The 18,572-nt window shown below is 37.3% G+C and overlaps 1 protein-coding gene across 1 annotated transcript in view; it reads left to right on the forward strand.

Annotated features, from left to right (window-relative positions):
* The window catches only part of CWC27 (CWC27 spliceosome associated cyclophilin), a 123,334-nt gene extending 105,138 nt beyond the window's left edge, over window positions 1–18,196 (forward strand). The window contains exon 14 of the mRNA XM_062612307.1: window positions 17,787–18,196. Within this exon, the coding sequence (XP_062468291.1) occupies window positions 17,787–17,949 (163 nt within the window). The 3' untranslated portion in view covers window positions 17,950–18,196. The remainder of the gene's footprint in view (window positions 1–17,786) is intronic.
* The last annotated feature ends 376 nt before the right edge of the window (window positions 18,197–18,572 follow it).

The following is an 18,572-nucleotide window of genomic DNA, read 5'->3' on the forward strand; positions in this document are numbered from 1 at the left end:
AAGATACATTCCTTAAAAAGTTAAATCTTAAAATTTAAAGGTAGGCTGAATTGCAAATTCTGAGGCCAGATGTGTTGATGAGGCTAAAATTTTAGGTCAGTCTTGGGTAACTGATCCTTTCTTGTTTGAATCATTGAATGTATTTTAATTTAGTAAGATAAAGCTACACAAATTCTGCAACTTTACATTCACACCTTCTTGCTTTTCAGTGAATCGAACTGAAACCTCACAAGGGAAATTCTAGGATTTGCAGAAAACTTCAGACATATGAACTGGCAGAAAGAGTAACACTAGTAGTATGGTACTTGGCTATACTACTAGTGTAACTATTTGGCTATATAGAATTCTTGCCATTTTTTTAAAACCACATTTTTACACAAGTAGTCTGTAATGAGTGTTTATTTTTTCAGTATTTTATTTGCTGGGGGGGGAGGGTTTGTGGGCATTAGCATAGTCTGCTTTCATCTTAACAGATTATCTTGGCGTATCTGTCATTGAAAATGCACTGTCTCTGTCTCTTTACCCCTCATGCTTGTCCCATTTATTGTATCCAAGAAGAATGGAGCATCGTATTTTAAAATATAAATGCAGGTTAGGTTTCCAAAGAAAAAGTTTTCTTTTTTACTTTTGATTTTAATGGCATTATCTGGAAATTCAGACTTGCTTTCCTTGCTTATATTCTTTAGAAGATAATATTTTAAAAGATAAATCAAAACATAAACATCTTGGCTTTAGATTATAGTTTTTCAAACAACAGATAAAATAATTTCCTAAATCTTGCCCATTTCAGGTTAACTCTTATTACTAACTTGCTACTATTTTTTCACTTGTAGCCATCTATTTGGTTGTTTCTTCAAACCATGTGGTCTTACTTCATTATGTTTTTTCCTGTCTCAGTCTTTGAGGATAAGGGATAACATACAGCATAAATCTTGAGGTCCTTGGATTTCACTGATATTCTGAGCTCCTATCTGAGCTGTAAGTCTGCTTCTAAGTTCTCCAGGAATTATAGTATGGACTGTTTCCGTTGGAAGTGACCTACAACAATTGTCTAGTCCAACTGCCTGACCGCTTCAATGCTGACCAAAAGTTAAAGCATGTTATTAAGGGCATTGTCCAAATGCCTCTAAAACACTGACAGGCTCGGGTCATCACCCACCTCTCTGAGAAGCCTGTTCCAGGGTTTGGCCACCATCTTGGTAAAGAAGTGCTTCCTAATGTCCAGTCTAAACCTCCCATGTCCAGTATAAACCTCTACTATGTAGCCTTTACATGAACCTGAAGGACTAATCTTCCTGTCTGGTATTTTCTTATCACAGAAACATAATCAGTCTTTTAAAGACTTTTATAAAATTAGGTCTCTATCCCTATTTCTTTCCAAGTAATTACTGACATCTAATTGGCAATAGAATTTTTTTTCTGTAAGTAATTCATACTGAATGGAGTGTTGCAATTTCAGCTTATGAAGTTGTATTTTTGTTTAGAAAATAACACTACGTTCAGAATTGCACTAAAATTAAGAGTTAAAATAATGTGAAACTACATAATAGACTAATAATAAACGTCATATTATTAATTTTGCAGCATATTAAATGTGCATGTTAACTTACAGACAGATGAGAGTCTTATTTTTAAAGAATTTACTTTGAAGCTACATAAATGGTAAAATGTACATATTACATAAGTTGGCTATAAACACATAGAACATCGGCAATGCAGTGAAGTCTTCCAAAAGCTATTAATGATTATTACAGTCACTTGGAAAGTTACATTTCATATGTTGGTATAAGGGTTTACGTTTTCTATAAGGGTTTACGTTTTCAGTGTCTTTGTTGTATTGGACTATGACTATAACAACTTAGATTTTTAAACTCTCTTAATTCAAATCCACTCCTCAAATGACAGTAATTCTACTTTATTTTTTTTTATTAAATATAATTAAAGTATAGCATATGTATATACGATATGCACAAATCATGTGAGTCCTCCAGGCCATTTTGTAGGTCATGGTTGCTGTTTTTATGGGAAGTGAAAGCCTGCCAGTATGCTTTGCTCTACTATCAGGGTGTGTTATCTGAGGTAAAATGATTGCCTCTAAGACATTTTTATGTGTCCACATGAGTGGCCACACATTGAGGTATAATTTTCATTCTCTGTCAAGATAGAAACCATTACCAATTTGTTATTTTTTTTTTTATTTGGCAAACTTCTCTCTGCATTTTTGGCTGAGCTGCTGTATTGGCATGGCATATAGCAGACATTTGGGCACTTTTCAGCAGCATTCTACTTTTTATGCAAGAAAAAAAGAAGAAATATGACTCTATTGTAAACAGTGTGTATGCTGTTTGATAATTATTACCAGATTTCACTGTCTGTGAAGGCATCTGAGGAAGTGTTGTGAAGAGAGCTGAAGAGAAATGCGTAATGCTAAGTTTTAACATGAAATACCAGAATCTTTGCTGAGACCTTCTATTGCAAACTCTACTGCTCTGTGAGCATGATTATATATATATCTGTCTGCAGTAATCAAAATGCAATTTCCCCCACAGAATTCAAAAGTATAAAAATAAACATGGTATGTACTGCCAGAAAGGGTACTCATAACAATAAAAATGTCTGCAAATAAGTAGACAGACACGTTTTTACAGCATCTGGCTACCTCAGGAAGACATGGCTGATCCTAGTTCTTCCATGCACAAGCATTATTGTCCATGTGGTTCTGTATTAAGAACTGTTGTTATGCTTTTCTTTTCATAATTTGTCAGATGTCTTCAGTACTGTTTGATCATTTATTTGCTTACAGTCCAAATAAGAGAGTCAGATGCATGACTTCATTCTTCTCTTTCACAGAGGTTTTACAGAGTGCTGCAGAAGTAGGTACTGATGATCTGGCAGAACTCAGTTGCTCATTGTAGGCTTAAAGTCTTACCAGGAAGACTTTTCACCAAAATATAGATGAGATTCATCGCATGAGCAGTGAGGTGTCATCTGCTTAGAAACTAATAGTATGAAAACCAAATATCATAGAATAGAATGATAGAATAGTTTGGGTTGGAATGTACCTTAAGATCATCTACTTCCAACTCCCCTGCCATGGGTACACTAAACCATGTCAGCCGAGACTCCATCCTGCTTGGAGCGATGGAGCATTCACAGCTTCTTTGGGTAACCTGTTCTAGTGCCTCAGGACCCTCACAGTACAAACTTCTTATATCTAACCTGAGCTTTCCCCATTTAAGTTTGAACCTGTAGGATGTGTCACAGCAGAAGACTCAAATAGATTAATTAATATGCTTAGTACTTCCTAACTGGATTTCTGTATAGGCCTGAATTTGGAAGTAAAAACACTGCAAAGACTACACTTTATACAGAAGACTGCTGCTCATCCTCTTCTTTAGGGCTTAGACTGCTGTGTACTTATAGTTGCATTCATGTGACACCCCGTCAGGTTGCAGTGCCACTTCAGAGCTCTGATTATAAAATTAAATAGTTGCAGCTATAGTAAAACGTATTTCAGTCCAGAAAGTATTATGGCAACTGCAGATAATGAAACTGATGATGCAGATCTTGTGAGCATGACATAAAATATTTTCCACAGAGAAATCCAGTTATGGGAGAAAAAAAATCTGATGCACTCAAATATATTCAAAGGTTGGTTGCTTTAGTTAGTCTGTGCAAAATATTCCCCTTCAAATAGGGTAAGAGTAATACTTAGTACTCTGAAACACCCTCCCATCAACTAATACTGAGTGGTTCATCTCTCTTTCAAATCGTGAAATCTGAGACTAGATACAACGCTTAGAAGTCTTTGTCAGTGTTGAGTGGAAGGATTACTTTATTTGTCATTGTTTCTTTCACACCTGGTTTCCAATCCCTTCTAGGCCACAATTTTTTTCTACTGAATGTTTACCTAACCTAGCTCTGTCCTGTACTCATGCTGTTGATGGCTCTTACAGAAATTCAGCCACTGCACTTTCTGAATGGTATCCTATTTTTCATACTACCATTCCTGTTTGCCAAATCACATAAATTTGAAATACTCCAATAAATTTTCAAATACTTTTCACAAAACTTCAGATTATGCACATGTTGTGTCAGTTCTTCTAGTAAAGTCATAAATGGACGTGAACTGACTAACCCTACCACATTCATGTTTTCAGTTTGACATTAAACTATGACTCTCTACTCTTAAAAACAGGTCTTTACAGCTGAATTTCTGTCAGCCTTACATCTTTACGAAGTGTATCATGGTTTAAGCCCAGCACCACGCAGCCCTTCACTCACATCCCCCGTCCCTGCCACCCCCTGGGTGGGATGATGAGGAGAATCAAAAGAATGAAACTATGTAAACGCCACAGGTTAGGGTGAGAATAGTCCAATAACTAAATTAATATAAACCCACTACTAATAATACTGATAATGATAAGGGAAATAACAAGGGGATAGAATATAAAACCTAAAGGGGAAAGGAAAAAACCCAGTAAACGCAAGTGATGCACAATACAATTGCTCACCACCCACTGGCCAATACCCAGCCCGACCCAAGCAGCAATCCAGGCCTTCTGGGTAACTCCCTCCCCGCAGTTCCTATACTGATCATGATGTGATGTGGTATGGGATACCCCTTTGGCTAGTTTGGGTCAGGTGTCCTGTCTCTGCTTCCTCACAGCTTTTTGTGTCCCTCCTCACTGTCAGAGCATGAAACACAGAAACATCCTTGATCAGAGTCAGTGCTACTGAGCAACAACTAAAACATTGATGTGTTATCAACATTGTTCTCAGACTAAAGCCAAAACACAGCACTGCACCAGCTACTAGGAAGGAAAAAATAACTGTTACAGCTGAAACCAGGACAGTATGAAATACATATCTACACTTTTCCAGATGGAATACTGGTCTTTTTGGAAGGAACAGATTCCCTGCTATTAAAATCCACCTGTCATATCCTTAACCAAAATTCTGGACTGTCTTCCACTCTTCTTTCTCTGATCTTTGAAAACAAGCAGAGGCTTCCTGAATGAAACTGCTAGATTTATTGACATACTGAAGTATCTCTATTCCTATGAGGAATTTTACAATACAGACAATTTTGAACTGATGGCAGTTTCTGCAAAAAAATATGCACTGGTTTTCTTCATTAAAGCTCACCAGTTGCCAAATCAAGTTACGATATTTCTGTGAGGATCCTCATTGTGCATTCTCACAGATAAAACGCACAAGAAGATTTACAAACCAACTCTGATAGCATTCTTGAATTTAAAGTGTAATTGTCATGATCAAGTAACCCAAAACTTAAAAGGAGCATCACTCCTTACTACCAGGGAGGGAAGGAGAGGGGTGGATTACATTGCACACCAAACCAATCATTTACAGTACCTTAAAAAGCTTGGAGATGTAGGCTAGCAAATCATGGTGATTTTTTTTTTCTTGGATTGACTGAAAAGGTATACCCACCCCTTCACTTCTAAACAAGGTTCTTAGCTGAATTACATAATAGCTAATAGGTAGCAAATACTGGAAAAGCACCAGAAGGTATTGGTATATGAACGTTCCATTGAGGTAATATTCTGTTCTTGCTTGAAAACTGTTTCCATGCTGGTAATCTGAGTCCAAAGAAGTATGGTTTTACATTATTGTTACTTCTTTAATTTACATTTGATGGAAGATGCCCAATTCATCCTGCTGGACCTTCAATATTCAGTGCAGAAACTGGAATATTAACATGTGAAAGCTGTTTCTTACCAGATGAACATGATTATATGAAGTACATTTAAACTATTGTTGCCACTAGGGAAGCAGCCAAAGTTTGTATCATCCTCAGTAGAGGGGTTTGTTCTGTTATTAATCCCATCAATTCACAAGTCAGGGCTGCAAGTAGACCTCCAGTTGGTTTTAGAGTTTGTGTTGCAGTGGAGCCCAGTAATTTTTCCTTCATTCTGCACCCGGCTAGAAGTTTAGGATTTCTTTTTCTGGATTCAGATCTCATCACTGGCTGCTATCTGCTGTCCATAATGCGCTCTACAGCCATTTAGAATTTGACTGTGACTGCCAGCAGGCTACATAGTTCATTTAATCAATAGCACGTTGTTCCAGTGCTTTGTAACTGAACGGCTGCAGTGTTTCCTGGGTGAAATGTGAGGTGTTAAATGTGAACTACAAAGCTTCTTAATCTTTAAAAGAGATCAACTTTTTTCTTCCCCATGGAACATTGTCATAGATGTAACTAAGCGACAAATGTAAATGAGACAGTCATTTAAGTATTTTTGGGAGGATGTCTAGACTCTGAAACTTACTCTTTCTTTTTATATGAAATAACATAAATCCATTTAGCTTAAAGTTATACTGTGGGACCAGAAAAAAAAAAAAACACAGTAAAATGAGAATTTGGAATGAGGTTTTCACATGTTTTTTCAGTTTATAATTCTTATGGTTAGTTACCTTTATTGAGTCTGAACTATTCTAAATGTTGGTTAATTTGAGGATAGGAAAAACAGGCATTTTTTTAAATCAAAGTGAATCAATTTACAGTTAAAAGGTTCTTGTGAAAATTATGTGAGTAAAGGTCTTCCATCCCAAACAAAAAGGCATTTCAGATCTTGCTTAATAGATTGGTTTATGTGCATGTTGTGTAATGCTGATGTTGGCATGACTATTATCATCTTAGTTATTTATGACAAACCTCATTTAAGATAGCAAGGATTAAAAACAATTCATGTGGAATTTGATGTCACTGTTCACTTAAATAGTTGTTTAAAATCTTGCGGTTCTTAAAAGACATTCAAAGATGTCTTCTTGGTCACAAAATACAATTTTGCATTGATCCAATCAGCTGATTATAGCAAAAAATAAAGGGAATGGGTCTGAACTGAAATTCAGTGGGACTCATTTTGCAGTCTGGTTTATATGTCAAACTCTGTCATCTGTTCCTAGTTCTGAATTTTGTAAAATTACCAGTAAGGCCAGTTAAATATTGTGACAACATTGGGCAGCTAAGCACTCTCTGCCAGGACATTCATTGCAATTTGACTGTATAATTTTTTACCCAGTTTGTAGAGACAGCTATATTTTACTCCAGAACAAACAAACAAATCTGTATATTCAATGATGGTATTTTCTGTCCAGCACCAATAGTTATGTCCTTGATCTTCTTCAGAAAATGTTTTTGCTAATAAGACAAGGAAAACATCTCAGAATATTTAGCATTGGTTGCAGTGAGAAATCTGGTGCAGTTGGGAGTGGGAATACACAGTGTTTTATTTACTTTGCATTCCCCTGGTGAAAGGATTTGTGGCTGTGAGAGATTAAGGACTAAAAAAAGTATCAAGGCACCACCTTTCTGATGTGTGTCGGAGAGAGGAGGCTAGAATTGGTTTGAGTTTGAGGGGGTTTTGGTGTTGTTTATGTTGTTTGGGGTTTTTTTATTAAATTGCTTTTTCAGAATCAGGTAAATGTTGAAATTCGTCAGACTGTTTTTGTATTGGAAGATTTCATTTATATTAAGAACTAAATTATAATGCACACTGTTAGTATCTATTCCACATATATGTGAGAATGTCTTCCGCAGTTTGCTTCCAGGATTTCCTATTTACTACAGCACCTACTGTTAAACTTGGCATAGTGAAATTATCCTGGATAAACACCTAAAAATACTGGTTATATTTCTTTCATAAAGTTGCCTTTATACATCTTTTCTAAAATGCAGTCTCTTTCTTTGCTATAATACCTAAGACTGAGGATTTTGAAATACGGCTTCCTCAAGATTAGCACCAGTCTCTGCAGATTGAGTTGCAGAAGCTTTACTGTAACAAACATAGTAAGCTCCTGAAAACTAAGCAGCAGTCTTTTTCACATGCCGATGCTAGCTTGGGGAATGAAAGAAAAAGTGCTGCTGTAATTTATGCCAGTGAGGCACAAAGATGGATTAAAGCCATGTTTGCTCCCCTCCTCCCATCCAGACTTGAGCCAAGGTTCCTCCACTAGTCTGGAAAAACTGGCTCTATATTAGGTCTCTCCTGCTAAGGCCATTGATTAACTCAACTACATTTTAAACTTGACAAAATACTTGATTGTTACAAAGGATAAATGAATGCCAGAGGTCTGTATTAGAAACAGATTGTAAAGAGGGGTTTCTTTTCTGTTTGGCAAAAAAATCCAGCATTTGTTTGGGTTTTAGTACTGCCTCTAACATTTAATGGGGAAAAAAAAACCTTTTCCACCTTCTCTCCTCTACTGCTAGAATGTGGTCAAACCTTGATATGTAAATGCTAGCTGCTAGCCTGCTGCTTCAGTGAGTAATTTTGTATTAACAAATTGTGCTGCTGAAGTCGTATATTTATTGCTTCTAGCTTTTCTGCATGCCTGAGAAACTCAGAGTATTTGGGGTAGGCTTTTTGTTTGTTTATTTTTTGTTAATTCCTCCATGTCTAAGTTTATTTGGACTAGGCATCTGGGCCTGGAATCAACTACTGTTTGACTTAAATTCAGAGATGATCCATGCTTTACTCAAGGGATATCTAGTGTTACATTTACTGTCTGGAAATCTTACGTTTTATTTATTGCCAGCAAACCTAGTGAAGAATGAATATAATCTTTTAAATCTTTTAATAGCCTAGCTTAAGCTTCCAGTGTATTTACACACCTTTCCAAGCACCCCAGCTTCACCTCATTCAATGAAGTGTAAAGGGTAAAGATTTGGACATACTCAGAATGGAGAGGGGGAGGGACAAAAGAGAAGGAAGTGTGTACAGAGAATGCTGCATAAAAGTCTGAGTATTTTTGTGCTAGAAATGCTCTCCTGTCCTTCCCCTCACACTGACTCTCTGCTCTGGTGATAAAGTAGTGACCATGTTAATTTGGGAAGGTGATTTGCTGACTTCTAGAGTATCAGATATTGTACAAGCTATTGGCAGAGACAGGATGCTAGACTGGGTGGATCATTGGTCTATTCCGATGTGGCGGTTCCCATGTCCATATAGTAAATGCTGTGTAAAGTTTTTCTACACTGGTACACTGTCTGGAACAACATCTGGAATATGCATTATAGTCTTCCATACCAATCTGCTCTGCTAGGAGCAGCTGTCTATTTAAAGCACCCAGCTTCTTTCATCAAACTACTTAACATCTTTTAGAAGGGGATAAGGATATAGTCTAAATAGTATATATGAATTGTCGTGGAACAGATGTGATATAAAAATAGGGTACCTAAATTTTTAATAGAAAAATATTTACTGATTAGAATCATAGGTCAGTCATGGGTTTATGTATTTCTAATTCTGATACTAAGAACTAACCACATTTTCCCCAGTGCTTTTGGTATCTTTTGAATTGGATGAGTTTTTTTTGTAGTTAAGTTGATTTTCCCTTTCTCTTGGGGAAGGTTATTTACAAATAAGTGTTATTTCAAGAGGAAAATAAATACTTAATACTATCTTGAACAATGGAAAGATGCTCTGTTACAGTAGTCTTCACGAGGAAGAGTTTACTTTGTTGTTAGCTTTGTAAAAACTGAAGTATCTTTTTGGGTTTTATGACCTGGTTACCACCTATTTAATGAAATTATTAGTTTCTTATATTTTTGCAGTTAGTATTTTCAGGTAAAACTGAGCATATAATATTCAATTGAGTTTCAGATTCAAATAGAATTTGTCAATGTAGTATCATGTTAGAAATACCTGCAAAAGTTCTGATCGTTTTATGCTGACAATTCATTCTTTGGCCTGTGGAGGACCCGCAACTTACTGGTTATTCTGAAGAGGTTAAATCAATTCCTTCATCCTCCAATAATTGTAATGCAATCTCAAAAAGCTAGTAAAGTTAACAGAAGTGTACAGTCTGAGTTTGTATAAATTTTTTTAAAGCCTATTTTTATCAGTTTTGCTTGCTTAAAACTGGGGAGATTTTTGCTATGTGCAAGAGCAGCAATAATACATTATGTCCATTGTTAACATACAAATGCTGGAGTGCTATAGACTAATAGTACTTCATTCATCTGAAAGCTGGAATAATAATTTTGGGTCTTGCAGAAATGAAATAAACCTCATTTAGGGGTGGGAGTATTAATAGCAATGATGAAGTCTAAATTTCAATCTAAAATCTGTGCTCTTTCCTGTATTCACTAATATGGATTGAAACAGTGTTATTTTGATGTAAAATTTAATACTTAACCTGTGATGTCGACAGCAGTATGGCAAATATATGTATTTGTACTAATTGTCAGAATACTGTTCTAAGCTTTTTAAAAAAAAAAATTAGAAAGTTACATGGAATAACTAATTATTTGAATTTAGTTAGACCTGAATAGCAAGTGTTATCTCTCTTTTTAAATAGCAAGTCAATAAATTTGAAAAACATAAGGTTTTATGAAAGTACAAAAGAATTGGAGGGATGATTGGTCTGATCATTAGGAAGAGAGATGGGAAAAGAGGAACAAAGGAACAAAGGAATGTGGAATGGTGGAAGCAAACAGTAAAACAAGAAAGTGTAATCTCTTAGTGGTAACAATCACAGCAAAAACCTATGGCCACGGATTGTTACTCCTTCAAATTTCTCATTGTTTTATAGTTTTGACATTATTTTTGTCTTGTTTGTACTTTGGTCTCTTGTCTTGGTTCAAAATGCTTTTCAGTTGCCATTTGACATTTTTCTTAACTTTATTTACATTTTATTCAGTCTCTTTTTCTCTGTTTTTGTGTTTCATTCTTATACTTCTGTGGTTTTAGTCTTTACCTTCCTCAAGTTATTTTCCTTGTTGGTCTGTCAGCTGTCTCTCAGTGTTCCTCAGCTGCTTCTCCTCTTCTGTGCCACCCACTACTGAGTCCATTCTTCCAGAACAGGTGATTTTTTTTTCCTTAGGAGAGAGGTCTCACTTTGCTTTGATCTGTGGATTTTCTCATCTATTCATATGAGCTACATTCCTACCCACTGCCTACTTATCATGAGGGTGTTACAGTGTTTCCTGCATTAATGCTTATAGTTTAACATACCCATTTAGAATATTTGAAGGCAAATGGTAATGGCAAATATAATACAATTTAAGGAAAGCAGTAGTGCTGGAGTGCCTCTCATTTTTTTTCTTCTAAATATATAGTGCATTGGTGGTAATTAGATTGGGTAGCATGTTACCTGCAAGTGATGTTGAACTTGGAAGTAAATGGCAGTTATGGTCCATACTGGTCTCTCTTTTTTGTTTAGACAGTCTGTAAAATGCAACAGAAAACAGAATTTCTTGACACAAATACTTCTGCTTTGTTCATTTTAAGCATCCTGACAGAGAGAGCAACCAACTTTCATAAAATGTAGGAATAATTTGCAAAATTCTGATACTGTTGCCGTTTGGGGGCTTTCTAAAGGAAAGACACAAAATCTGGTTTAGAAAGGAGACATTGTTTATTCTGCGCAGGGTGCTCTGCAGAGGTCTCTACAAATCAAGCACCCCCGATAATTGTAACTTTAAGCTATTTAAACATTTTGACAAGGAAATCAGTGAACATCGGTTGCGAGTTACCCAATTTGTTCATTAATTAGTATTCCACCCTTTATTGGTTAAAAGTCCCTCTTGCCTCTCATGCTAATTAGGCGTGAAGGCTCAGTCATTCCCTTTTTAGTCGGTGGGTCTTAAGTCGCTGGTCCTGCTGCCCCCTGCCAAAATTACCTTTTACCTAGCTACTGCCCATTTTCTTCTGGGAAATCATACAAGGGCTGGGGCCTGATGTTCCTTGTTACCACTTCTGACTCATCAGCCACAGAAGGATGGATGCTCTTTTAGAGAAGTCTTTGTATATTATCTCAGTCATGTAGATTATCGCATCGTTATCGCTTCTGAACTACTGATTGGATTACCATTGTTTCATGAGGTACGGAAAGCATTAACACTGTAAATTTTATAGAACGTGATTGGTTGCTTAACTCAATCTGCATTTAAAAGCAGTATGTGTTTTTTTACCGGTGTTCTAAGCACCAATTTGGGTGTACTGTCTGTAACACGGTTAACATACAGTTCTGCATCTGGAAACTGAAAAGCTGTGTTTGCAGAAACAAAGGCAGCAGCTGCCATGTTTTGTGCAGGCACCTCCAAATGAATCCTGCTTAGGAAGTTACTGCCTGCCTGGCAAAAGCTGTTACCCTCACAACAGGGTTGGGGCAGCATCACTTTTGTCCACACCTGTTGGTGATTTACCACAAAGCTCATCTGTTTAAAATGCTGTCATAGGTGAGAGCAAGATGCTTTCCCAGGCTCTCCCCTGCAGTGTCAGAGGCACCAAACAGCATGCTGTAGAGTCACTTGTGCAAGGAAAGTTGAATGGGCAGTAGATGAGCTGGTAACAGTTTGATAAGCAAGTGTGGAATTAAGGAATGCAGCTTGGCACTTTCATTCAGTTAGTATAAAAAAACTGATACACGCAGTGCGTTTGTACCTGGAGATCTGGAGCTTTATCACTGGTGTGAAAGCAGAATGCTTCCTTGCTCTTGCTGAATTTCAGAATGATTCAGTTTACTGACTGCCGCTTTAGTTTCTTCCAAAGGGCAGTTTTAGAAAGGACAGAGCTGTTGTGATACCAGACTTCTGTTTATGCTACACTTAACATCACTGCCACCTGTCAGCAGCTGGCACATGGTTCAGATCCAGTGCATGACTCACACATCTGAACACCAGAGACATTACTGTATATCATATCTTTTCTTACAAGTACCATCTCACTAGAGTGGTTCAAAAGAACATGATCTGTCTCCTGAATAAACTGGTTTAGTCTCCCTCAAGAGCACTGTGTAGGTGGTTTATTCTTTGATGCACAGTTGGTAAATACGTTGTTGCCTATGGTGGACTATCAGGGAGACAGTTTAATTGTACTGTAACAGCTCTTGAAAGCTTTTTGGTGTACTGAAGTTTCTTTGTTAGCTTCATTTGCAGCCAGCATTCTCCTTGTTACCTCCTAGAAGGTAACCAGACTGATCTCCAAAGTAATGTATTCGTTACCACAGCTTAAGGACATACAGGAGCTGCAATTCTCATAATTGAAGAAGCGGTCTTGTTTGCTGACTGTTGCAAAAAAGCATTTACCTGGGAATATCAATAGGCCAGGAGAATATCCACATGCCTTTGCAATCCTGTGCTGTCTCTGTATTAAATGTATTCAGGTATTTCAGTCTAATGTTTCAAGACATTTCATTTTTTAAATACAGAAGAGAGCCAACTACTGAATGTCCTTCAGTAACACTGAAGGAAAGAAGTTCAGCACAGCAGAACAGCTGCTCTGCCATTACATGGGGTATGACAGTGATTAACCTGTAGGATGCTATCATCTGGCTGGCATAAAAATCAACCCTCTCCAGCAATAAGTCCATGCTAAGATTGCTGGTTCTGTTTTGCAGAACTAACTTAATAAAACAGGTTAAGAAATTAATGTTGTAGTTACTTCTTCTAAAGGAAGTCAATAGTTTGAACACCCGGATACTTTAAACCCAGAATCACCTGGTTTGGCAAGCTATTTTATTAAAACTAAGCAAAAAAAACCTAAACTACAAAACCTGTTTTTTTCTTTTGAGTTTTGTGTAGGAGAATTGACAAACTCAAGGACATACAGGAGCTGCAATTCTCGTAATTGAAGAAGCAGTCTTGTTTGCTGACTGTTGCAAAAAGCATTACCTGAGAATATCAATACCCTTCCAATTCTGAAAAAAAAAAAAGATGTGTTTTAAAGTTGTATGTCTTGTTTAAAATTAACTGTCAACAAGCCATGATAAGCACAAGCTAGTAGGTTCCCAGAGACAGAGATAAAGACATGAAGTTAGAGCTTTCAGCACAGTGACTGCAGAAGCACGGCTGGGCAGCCAGCTCCCTGCAGAACCCAGGAGCATGCAGAAGGGAAGACAGCTATAAACTTCGCAAGGAAAGTCTCATGTATTACAAAATAGCCTGTATTTGTGGAATTGCAGCTCTAACTCCGCACTTGGAAAATTTTGCAAGCGCAAATTTTTGTTGGAGGGCATTGAGTCAGAATACTGTAAATTCAAATAGTTCATATAGAAATTATTATTAAATACATCCCATGTTCATTAAGAAGGAAAATAATTTGATTTTTTAAAAAAAAACATGATTAAGTATGATTTGCCATTTACATAGATGTAAACACGCTCTACCTGTGAAAATGTGTGACTTGCAAAAATAAGCTTTAATTCATTTCAGGAAAGCTTTTTTTTTTTTTCATCTCCACCGTAGTCTGTGTTTATTTTGCTTCACCTATGAGATGCTGCGTCTGAAATTGATTCTGGGAATATCAAAAAGTTTCTTAATATTGACTTATTTTTAATCACAGCTTGGAGCCCCTCAGTGGAAAGTTATGAATAGGAGTCAGAGACTATGACTTCTTTCAGCTCTTGGAGAGAAGTAAACATTACTAAGTCTGAATCTACTGCATCTAATTTGCAAGCTACCTGGGACACAGTATGGCCTGACCCAAGATTTAGAAATTTATTTATTTTTAATTCCTATCAGTTGTGTCCTGCAAACACAAAATGGCTGAATGTGACTGCTTTTCTACATACACTCATGTAACACACTCTAAAACCACTCACCAAAGAATGACTCCATTTCTTTAGACCATATTTTAATTCATTCTCAGATAGTGTGATTTGGTATGTGTTTCTTCAAAAAATGTTCAACTGCTCATCTTTAATAAGTTGAGAAGAATATGACAAATTCAGAAAGCATGTTAACTAAAATAAATTACTTCAGTCCCTCCACTGTGAGACAATGTTTTTATAATTAAACTACAAATACACAATCATGAGTCACTCTGATGGTACATTATGTTATTCTGAATTGTAGATATGACTAAAAAAATAAGTTTTTGTGTTAGTAGTGTGTACAGGGTTATGAACTACTGAAGTTTTATACACTGGAAACAACTCTTACGTATTTCCATAGGACAGGGCAACGTGCAGGCAATGCTAACAGTGCTGTACAATAAGAGATTTATGAAACTCACATGTCCAGAATCAGTTGTGGTGAAAAGTCTCAATTTTTGTTTTTAAGGTTTTTCTAAAGCATTCCAATGGATCCCTTATAATCTATAGCTTTTAATTTTGTCTAGTTTCTCTAATAGTACTGTATTGTAATCTACAGTAAATGAGCTGCTTCTTCTTCCCTCCCTTTCTTTATGTATTGCACTGGAGCTCTTTGAAAAACATTTTTAATTCAAGAACTCTTACACAGAATCATAAAATGGTCTGGGTTGGAAGGGACCTTAAAAATCATGAGTTCCAACCCCTGCCACAGGCAGGGACACCTACCACTAGACCAGGTTGTTCAAAGCCCCATCCAGTGTGGCCTTGAACACTTCCAGGGATGGGGCAGCCACAACTTCTCTGGGCAACATGTTTCAAGAGACGGATAAACCAGTGTTTCCATTGGACAGAAAACTTTCATTCTGATACTGACTTGTTTTTCCTGGATTTTCCAGTATTTTTTCCAACCCAAACCATTCTGATTCTATGATTCTATAAAGATTGATATGCTTAGATTAAGTTCAGTATAGTTAAGTTGTCCCATCAAAGATGTTTTTGCAACTGGTTGATACAGAACACAAACATAGAATGCAGGTTTTGCCTAGGCATGTTTGTTTTCACTTAAAAATCTTTTAATTGTTTGGTTTGGTTTGCTGGGAGTTTTTTAATTGAACATATGAACTTTATACTTGTCTCTTGTTTCATAAGTACCAGCTTTTCTACAACTGTATATTCAAATTCTTGTTATTTTGTCAGTAAAGATCAATAGATTTACAGTCAGTTAACTTACAAGCAACTTTGGTTTGGTTTTCGTCTCTTTTCCTCCCATCTCTCTCTCTTTTGAGTAAATAATTTATCATTTTGTTTAAGATTTGTCTAAGCTAACACTCCTAGTTTTCTGACAGCTTCTGAAAATTGGCACCTCAGTGACACCTGCTAGTAAGGCCATAGTTGATAAGCTCCAGGCTTTCTTGCCTGGCTACAGCTAACAAACTTCTGACTCCGTGTTGTCATAGAGTCATAGAGTAGTTTGGCTTGGAAGGGACACAAAGGTCTTCTAGTCCAACCTCCCATCAAAGAGCAGGGACATCTTCAACTAGACCAGGTTGCTTGGAGCACCATCCAGCCTGACCTTGAATGTTTCCAGGGATGGGGCATCAAGCACTTCTTTGGGCAATCTGTTCCAGTGCCTCACTACCAGCATATATTTCTTCCATATTATCTAGTCCAAATCTATCCTCTTTTAGTTTAAAACCCATGTCCTATCGCAGCAGGTCCTGCTAAAACGTTTGTCCTCGTCTATAGCAGCCTTCCAGTATCTGAAGGGGGGCTGTAGGGATGCTGGGGATGGACTATTCATTAGGGACTGTAGTGACAGGACAAGGGGTAATGGGTTAAAACTTAAACAGGGGAAGTTTAGATTGGATATAAGGAAGAAGTTCCTTCCTGTTAGGGTGGTGAGGCACTGGAATGGGTTGCCCAGGGAAGCTGTGAATGCTCCATCCCTGGCAGTGTTCAAGGCCAGGTTGGACAAAGCCTTGGGTTGCATGCTTTAGTGTGAGGTGTCCCTGACCGTGGCAGGGGGGTTGGAACTAGATGATCTTAAGGTCCTTTCCAACCCTAACTATTCTATGATTCTATGATCTTGTAGGCCCCATCTAAGTACTGGAAGGCTGCTAGAAGGTCTCTCCAGAGCCTTATCTTCTCCAGCCAGAAAAATGCAACTCTCTCAGTCCTTCCTCGTAGGCATTACGTCCCTCTGATCATTGTGGACCTCCTCTAGACCTGCTCCAACAGGTCCATGTCTTTCTGTACTGAGGACTCAAGCTGGATGGAGTACTCCAGTTTGGTTCTCAGCAGAATAGAGGGGGAGAATCATCTTCGGTGACCTGCTGACCATGCTCCTTTTGATGCAGCCCAGGATACAATTTGCTTGTGGGCTGTGAGTGCACACGGAAGCCAGCTTGTGTTCAGGTTTTCATCCACCAGTACCCTCAAGTCCTTCTTCACAGGACTGCTCTCAATCCCTTCATCCCACAGCTTGTGTTGATGCAAGTTCCCTTGCCCCAACCCACGTGCAAGACTTTGCATTTGGCCTTGTTGAACTTCCTGAGGTTAACATGGACCCACTTCTTGAGCTTGGTAGTGGTGATCTTTTCAGGTTGCTGGAATTTGCTGAGATAGAGAAATATCTAATGGTGGGAAATTTTTGATCAACAGTGGAAAAAACATTGGATTGAGCAAAGATTTAGTTTAGTCTGGTATTCAAAGAATTGAAAAGTAAGATCTGAACTACATTAAGGTGGAGCAGCAGCACATGAAGCATTCCCTTTTTGATCTTCTGTGCACCTACTTCAGGCATTTTCCATGCTAGCTCTTTCCCCATTTTGTAAACCCCTAACAGTGAAAGGAACTCCAGAGTGACTAATGGGAAAACTTGAGAACATTCACTCCCTATTTCTGGGAAAAACAGTCAGTACATTTGCGAAGATTTGTAAGACAGCAAAAAACAAGACAAGAGAGTTCATCATGTGAAAAAAAACAGCAGAGCAAACTCTAGCTGTACTTTTCAAAATGGGTCTTCACAAAAGTGGTTACACTATAATATTTAGGGTCAACTAAGAAAAGAAAAAACAAACAAAAACGGAAAAAAACCTAGTTCAGATTTTTTTTGCTACACACAAAAGTAGGTCACGGTGCTATGATTTTGTTATGCACATCATAATTACATATCATAACTTTCTGTTCTTTTGCTGAGTTTGACTTATGTTTTATTTTTGTAGGATGTCACATATACTTCAGTTTGAAGATAGAAGCAGAAAGGTGAAAGATGCAAGTATGCAGGATGAAGACACTTTTGAGATCTATGATCCACGGAATCCTGTAACTAAGAGGAGGAGAGAAGAAAGCAAGAAGATAATGAGGGAAAAAAAGGAAAGGAGATAAAACGAATGTAAAGCTAGCCAGAGCTGCCTTGGAAAGTGACTGCAGTAAAGCGCTGGCTCTTTTCTAAGCTGTAGTTCCTAAAAATATCACAGGACAAGTGTGAAAAAGAATTTCTCAAGAACCTGTCGTGCAGTTGTGAAGCACAGCTTGTTTCGTAAGCTGTGCAGTCAGATGCTCTCATTGCATTTATTGTCCAACCTCTCTGAAGGTTTGTAGAATTACATGTTTAATAAAACATCTGACATGACTTTCGTCTGTACTTTTAATTGCTATAGTCACCACCACTGTTTCATAAATATACAGCAGTCAGAAAGTTTTCAAAATAATAAGAATTTGTCTAAGTAAGGGTGAAACCAGAAGGCCCATCTGCAGACTTAAGATTTTCTGAAAGCATACTTATTTTTATTATTTTTTGAAGAGGCATATAAACATAGAACAATAAACCCTGCCTTTACCACTGTTGCAGGGTTACAAAGATGCACTTGCAGAAATCCTTAGAATGGTCTCAGCTTTCTTGAAACAAACCTATGTTTAATTTGAGAATCTGATCATATTCTCCTTCTTTTGAAAGACATATTCCAAAACAAATTTACAGTTTAGGAAGCTGGGATAATACATAATTT

Source organism: Pezoporus occidentalis, unplaced genomic scaffold (assembly GCF_034315485.1).
Source record: "Pezoporus occidentalis ecotype Australia unplaced genomic scaffold, CSIRO_AGI_Poc_V1 ctg16, whole genome shotgun sequence".
Taxonomy (NCBI): Eukaryota; Metazoa; Chordata; class Aves; order Psittaciformes; family Psittacidae; genus Pezoporus; species Pezoporus occidentalis.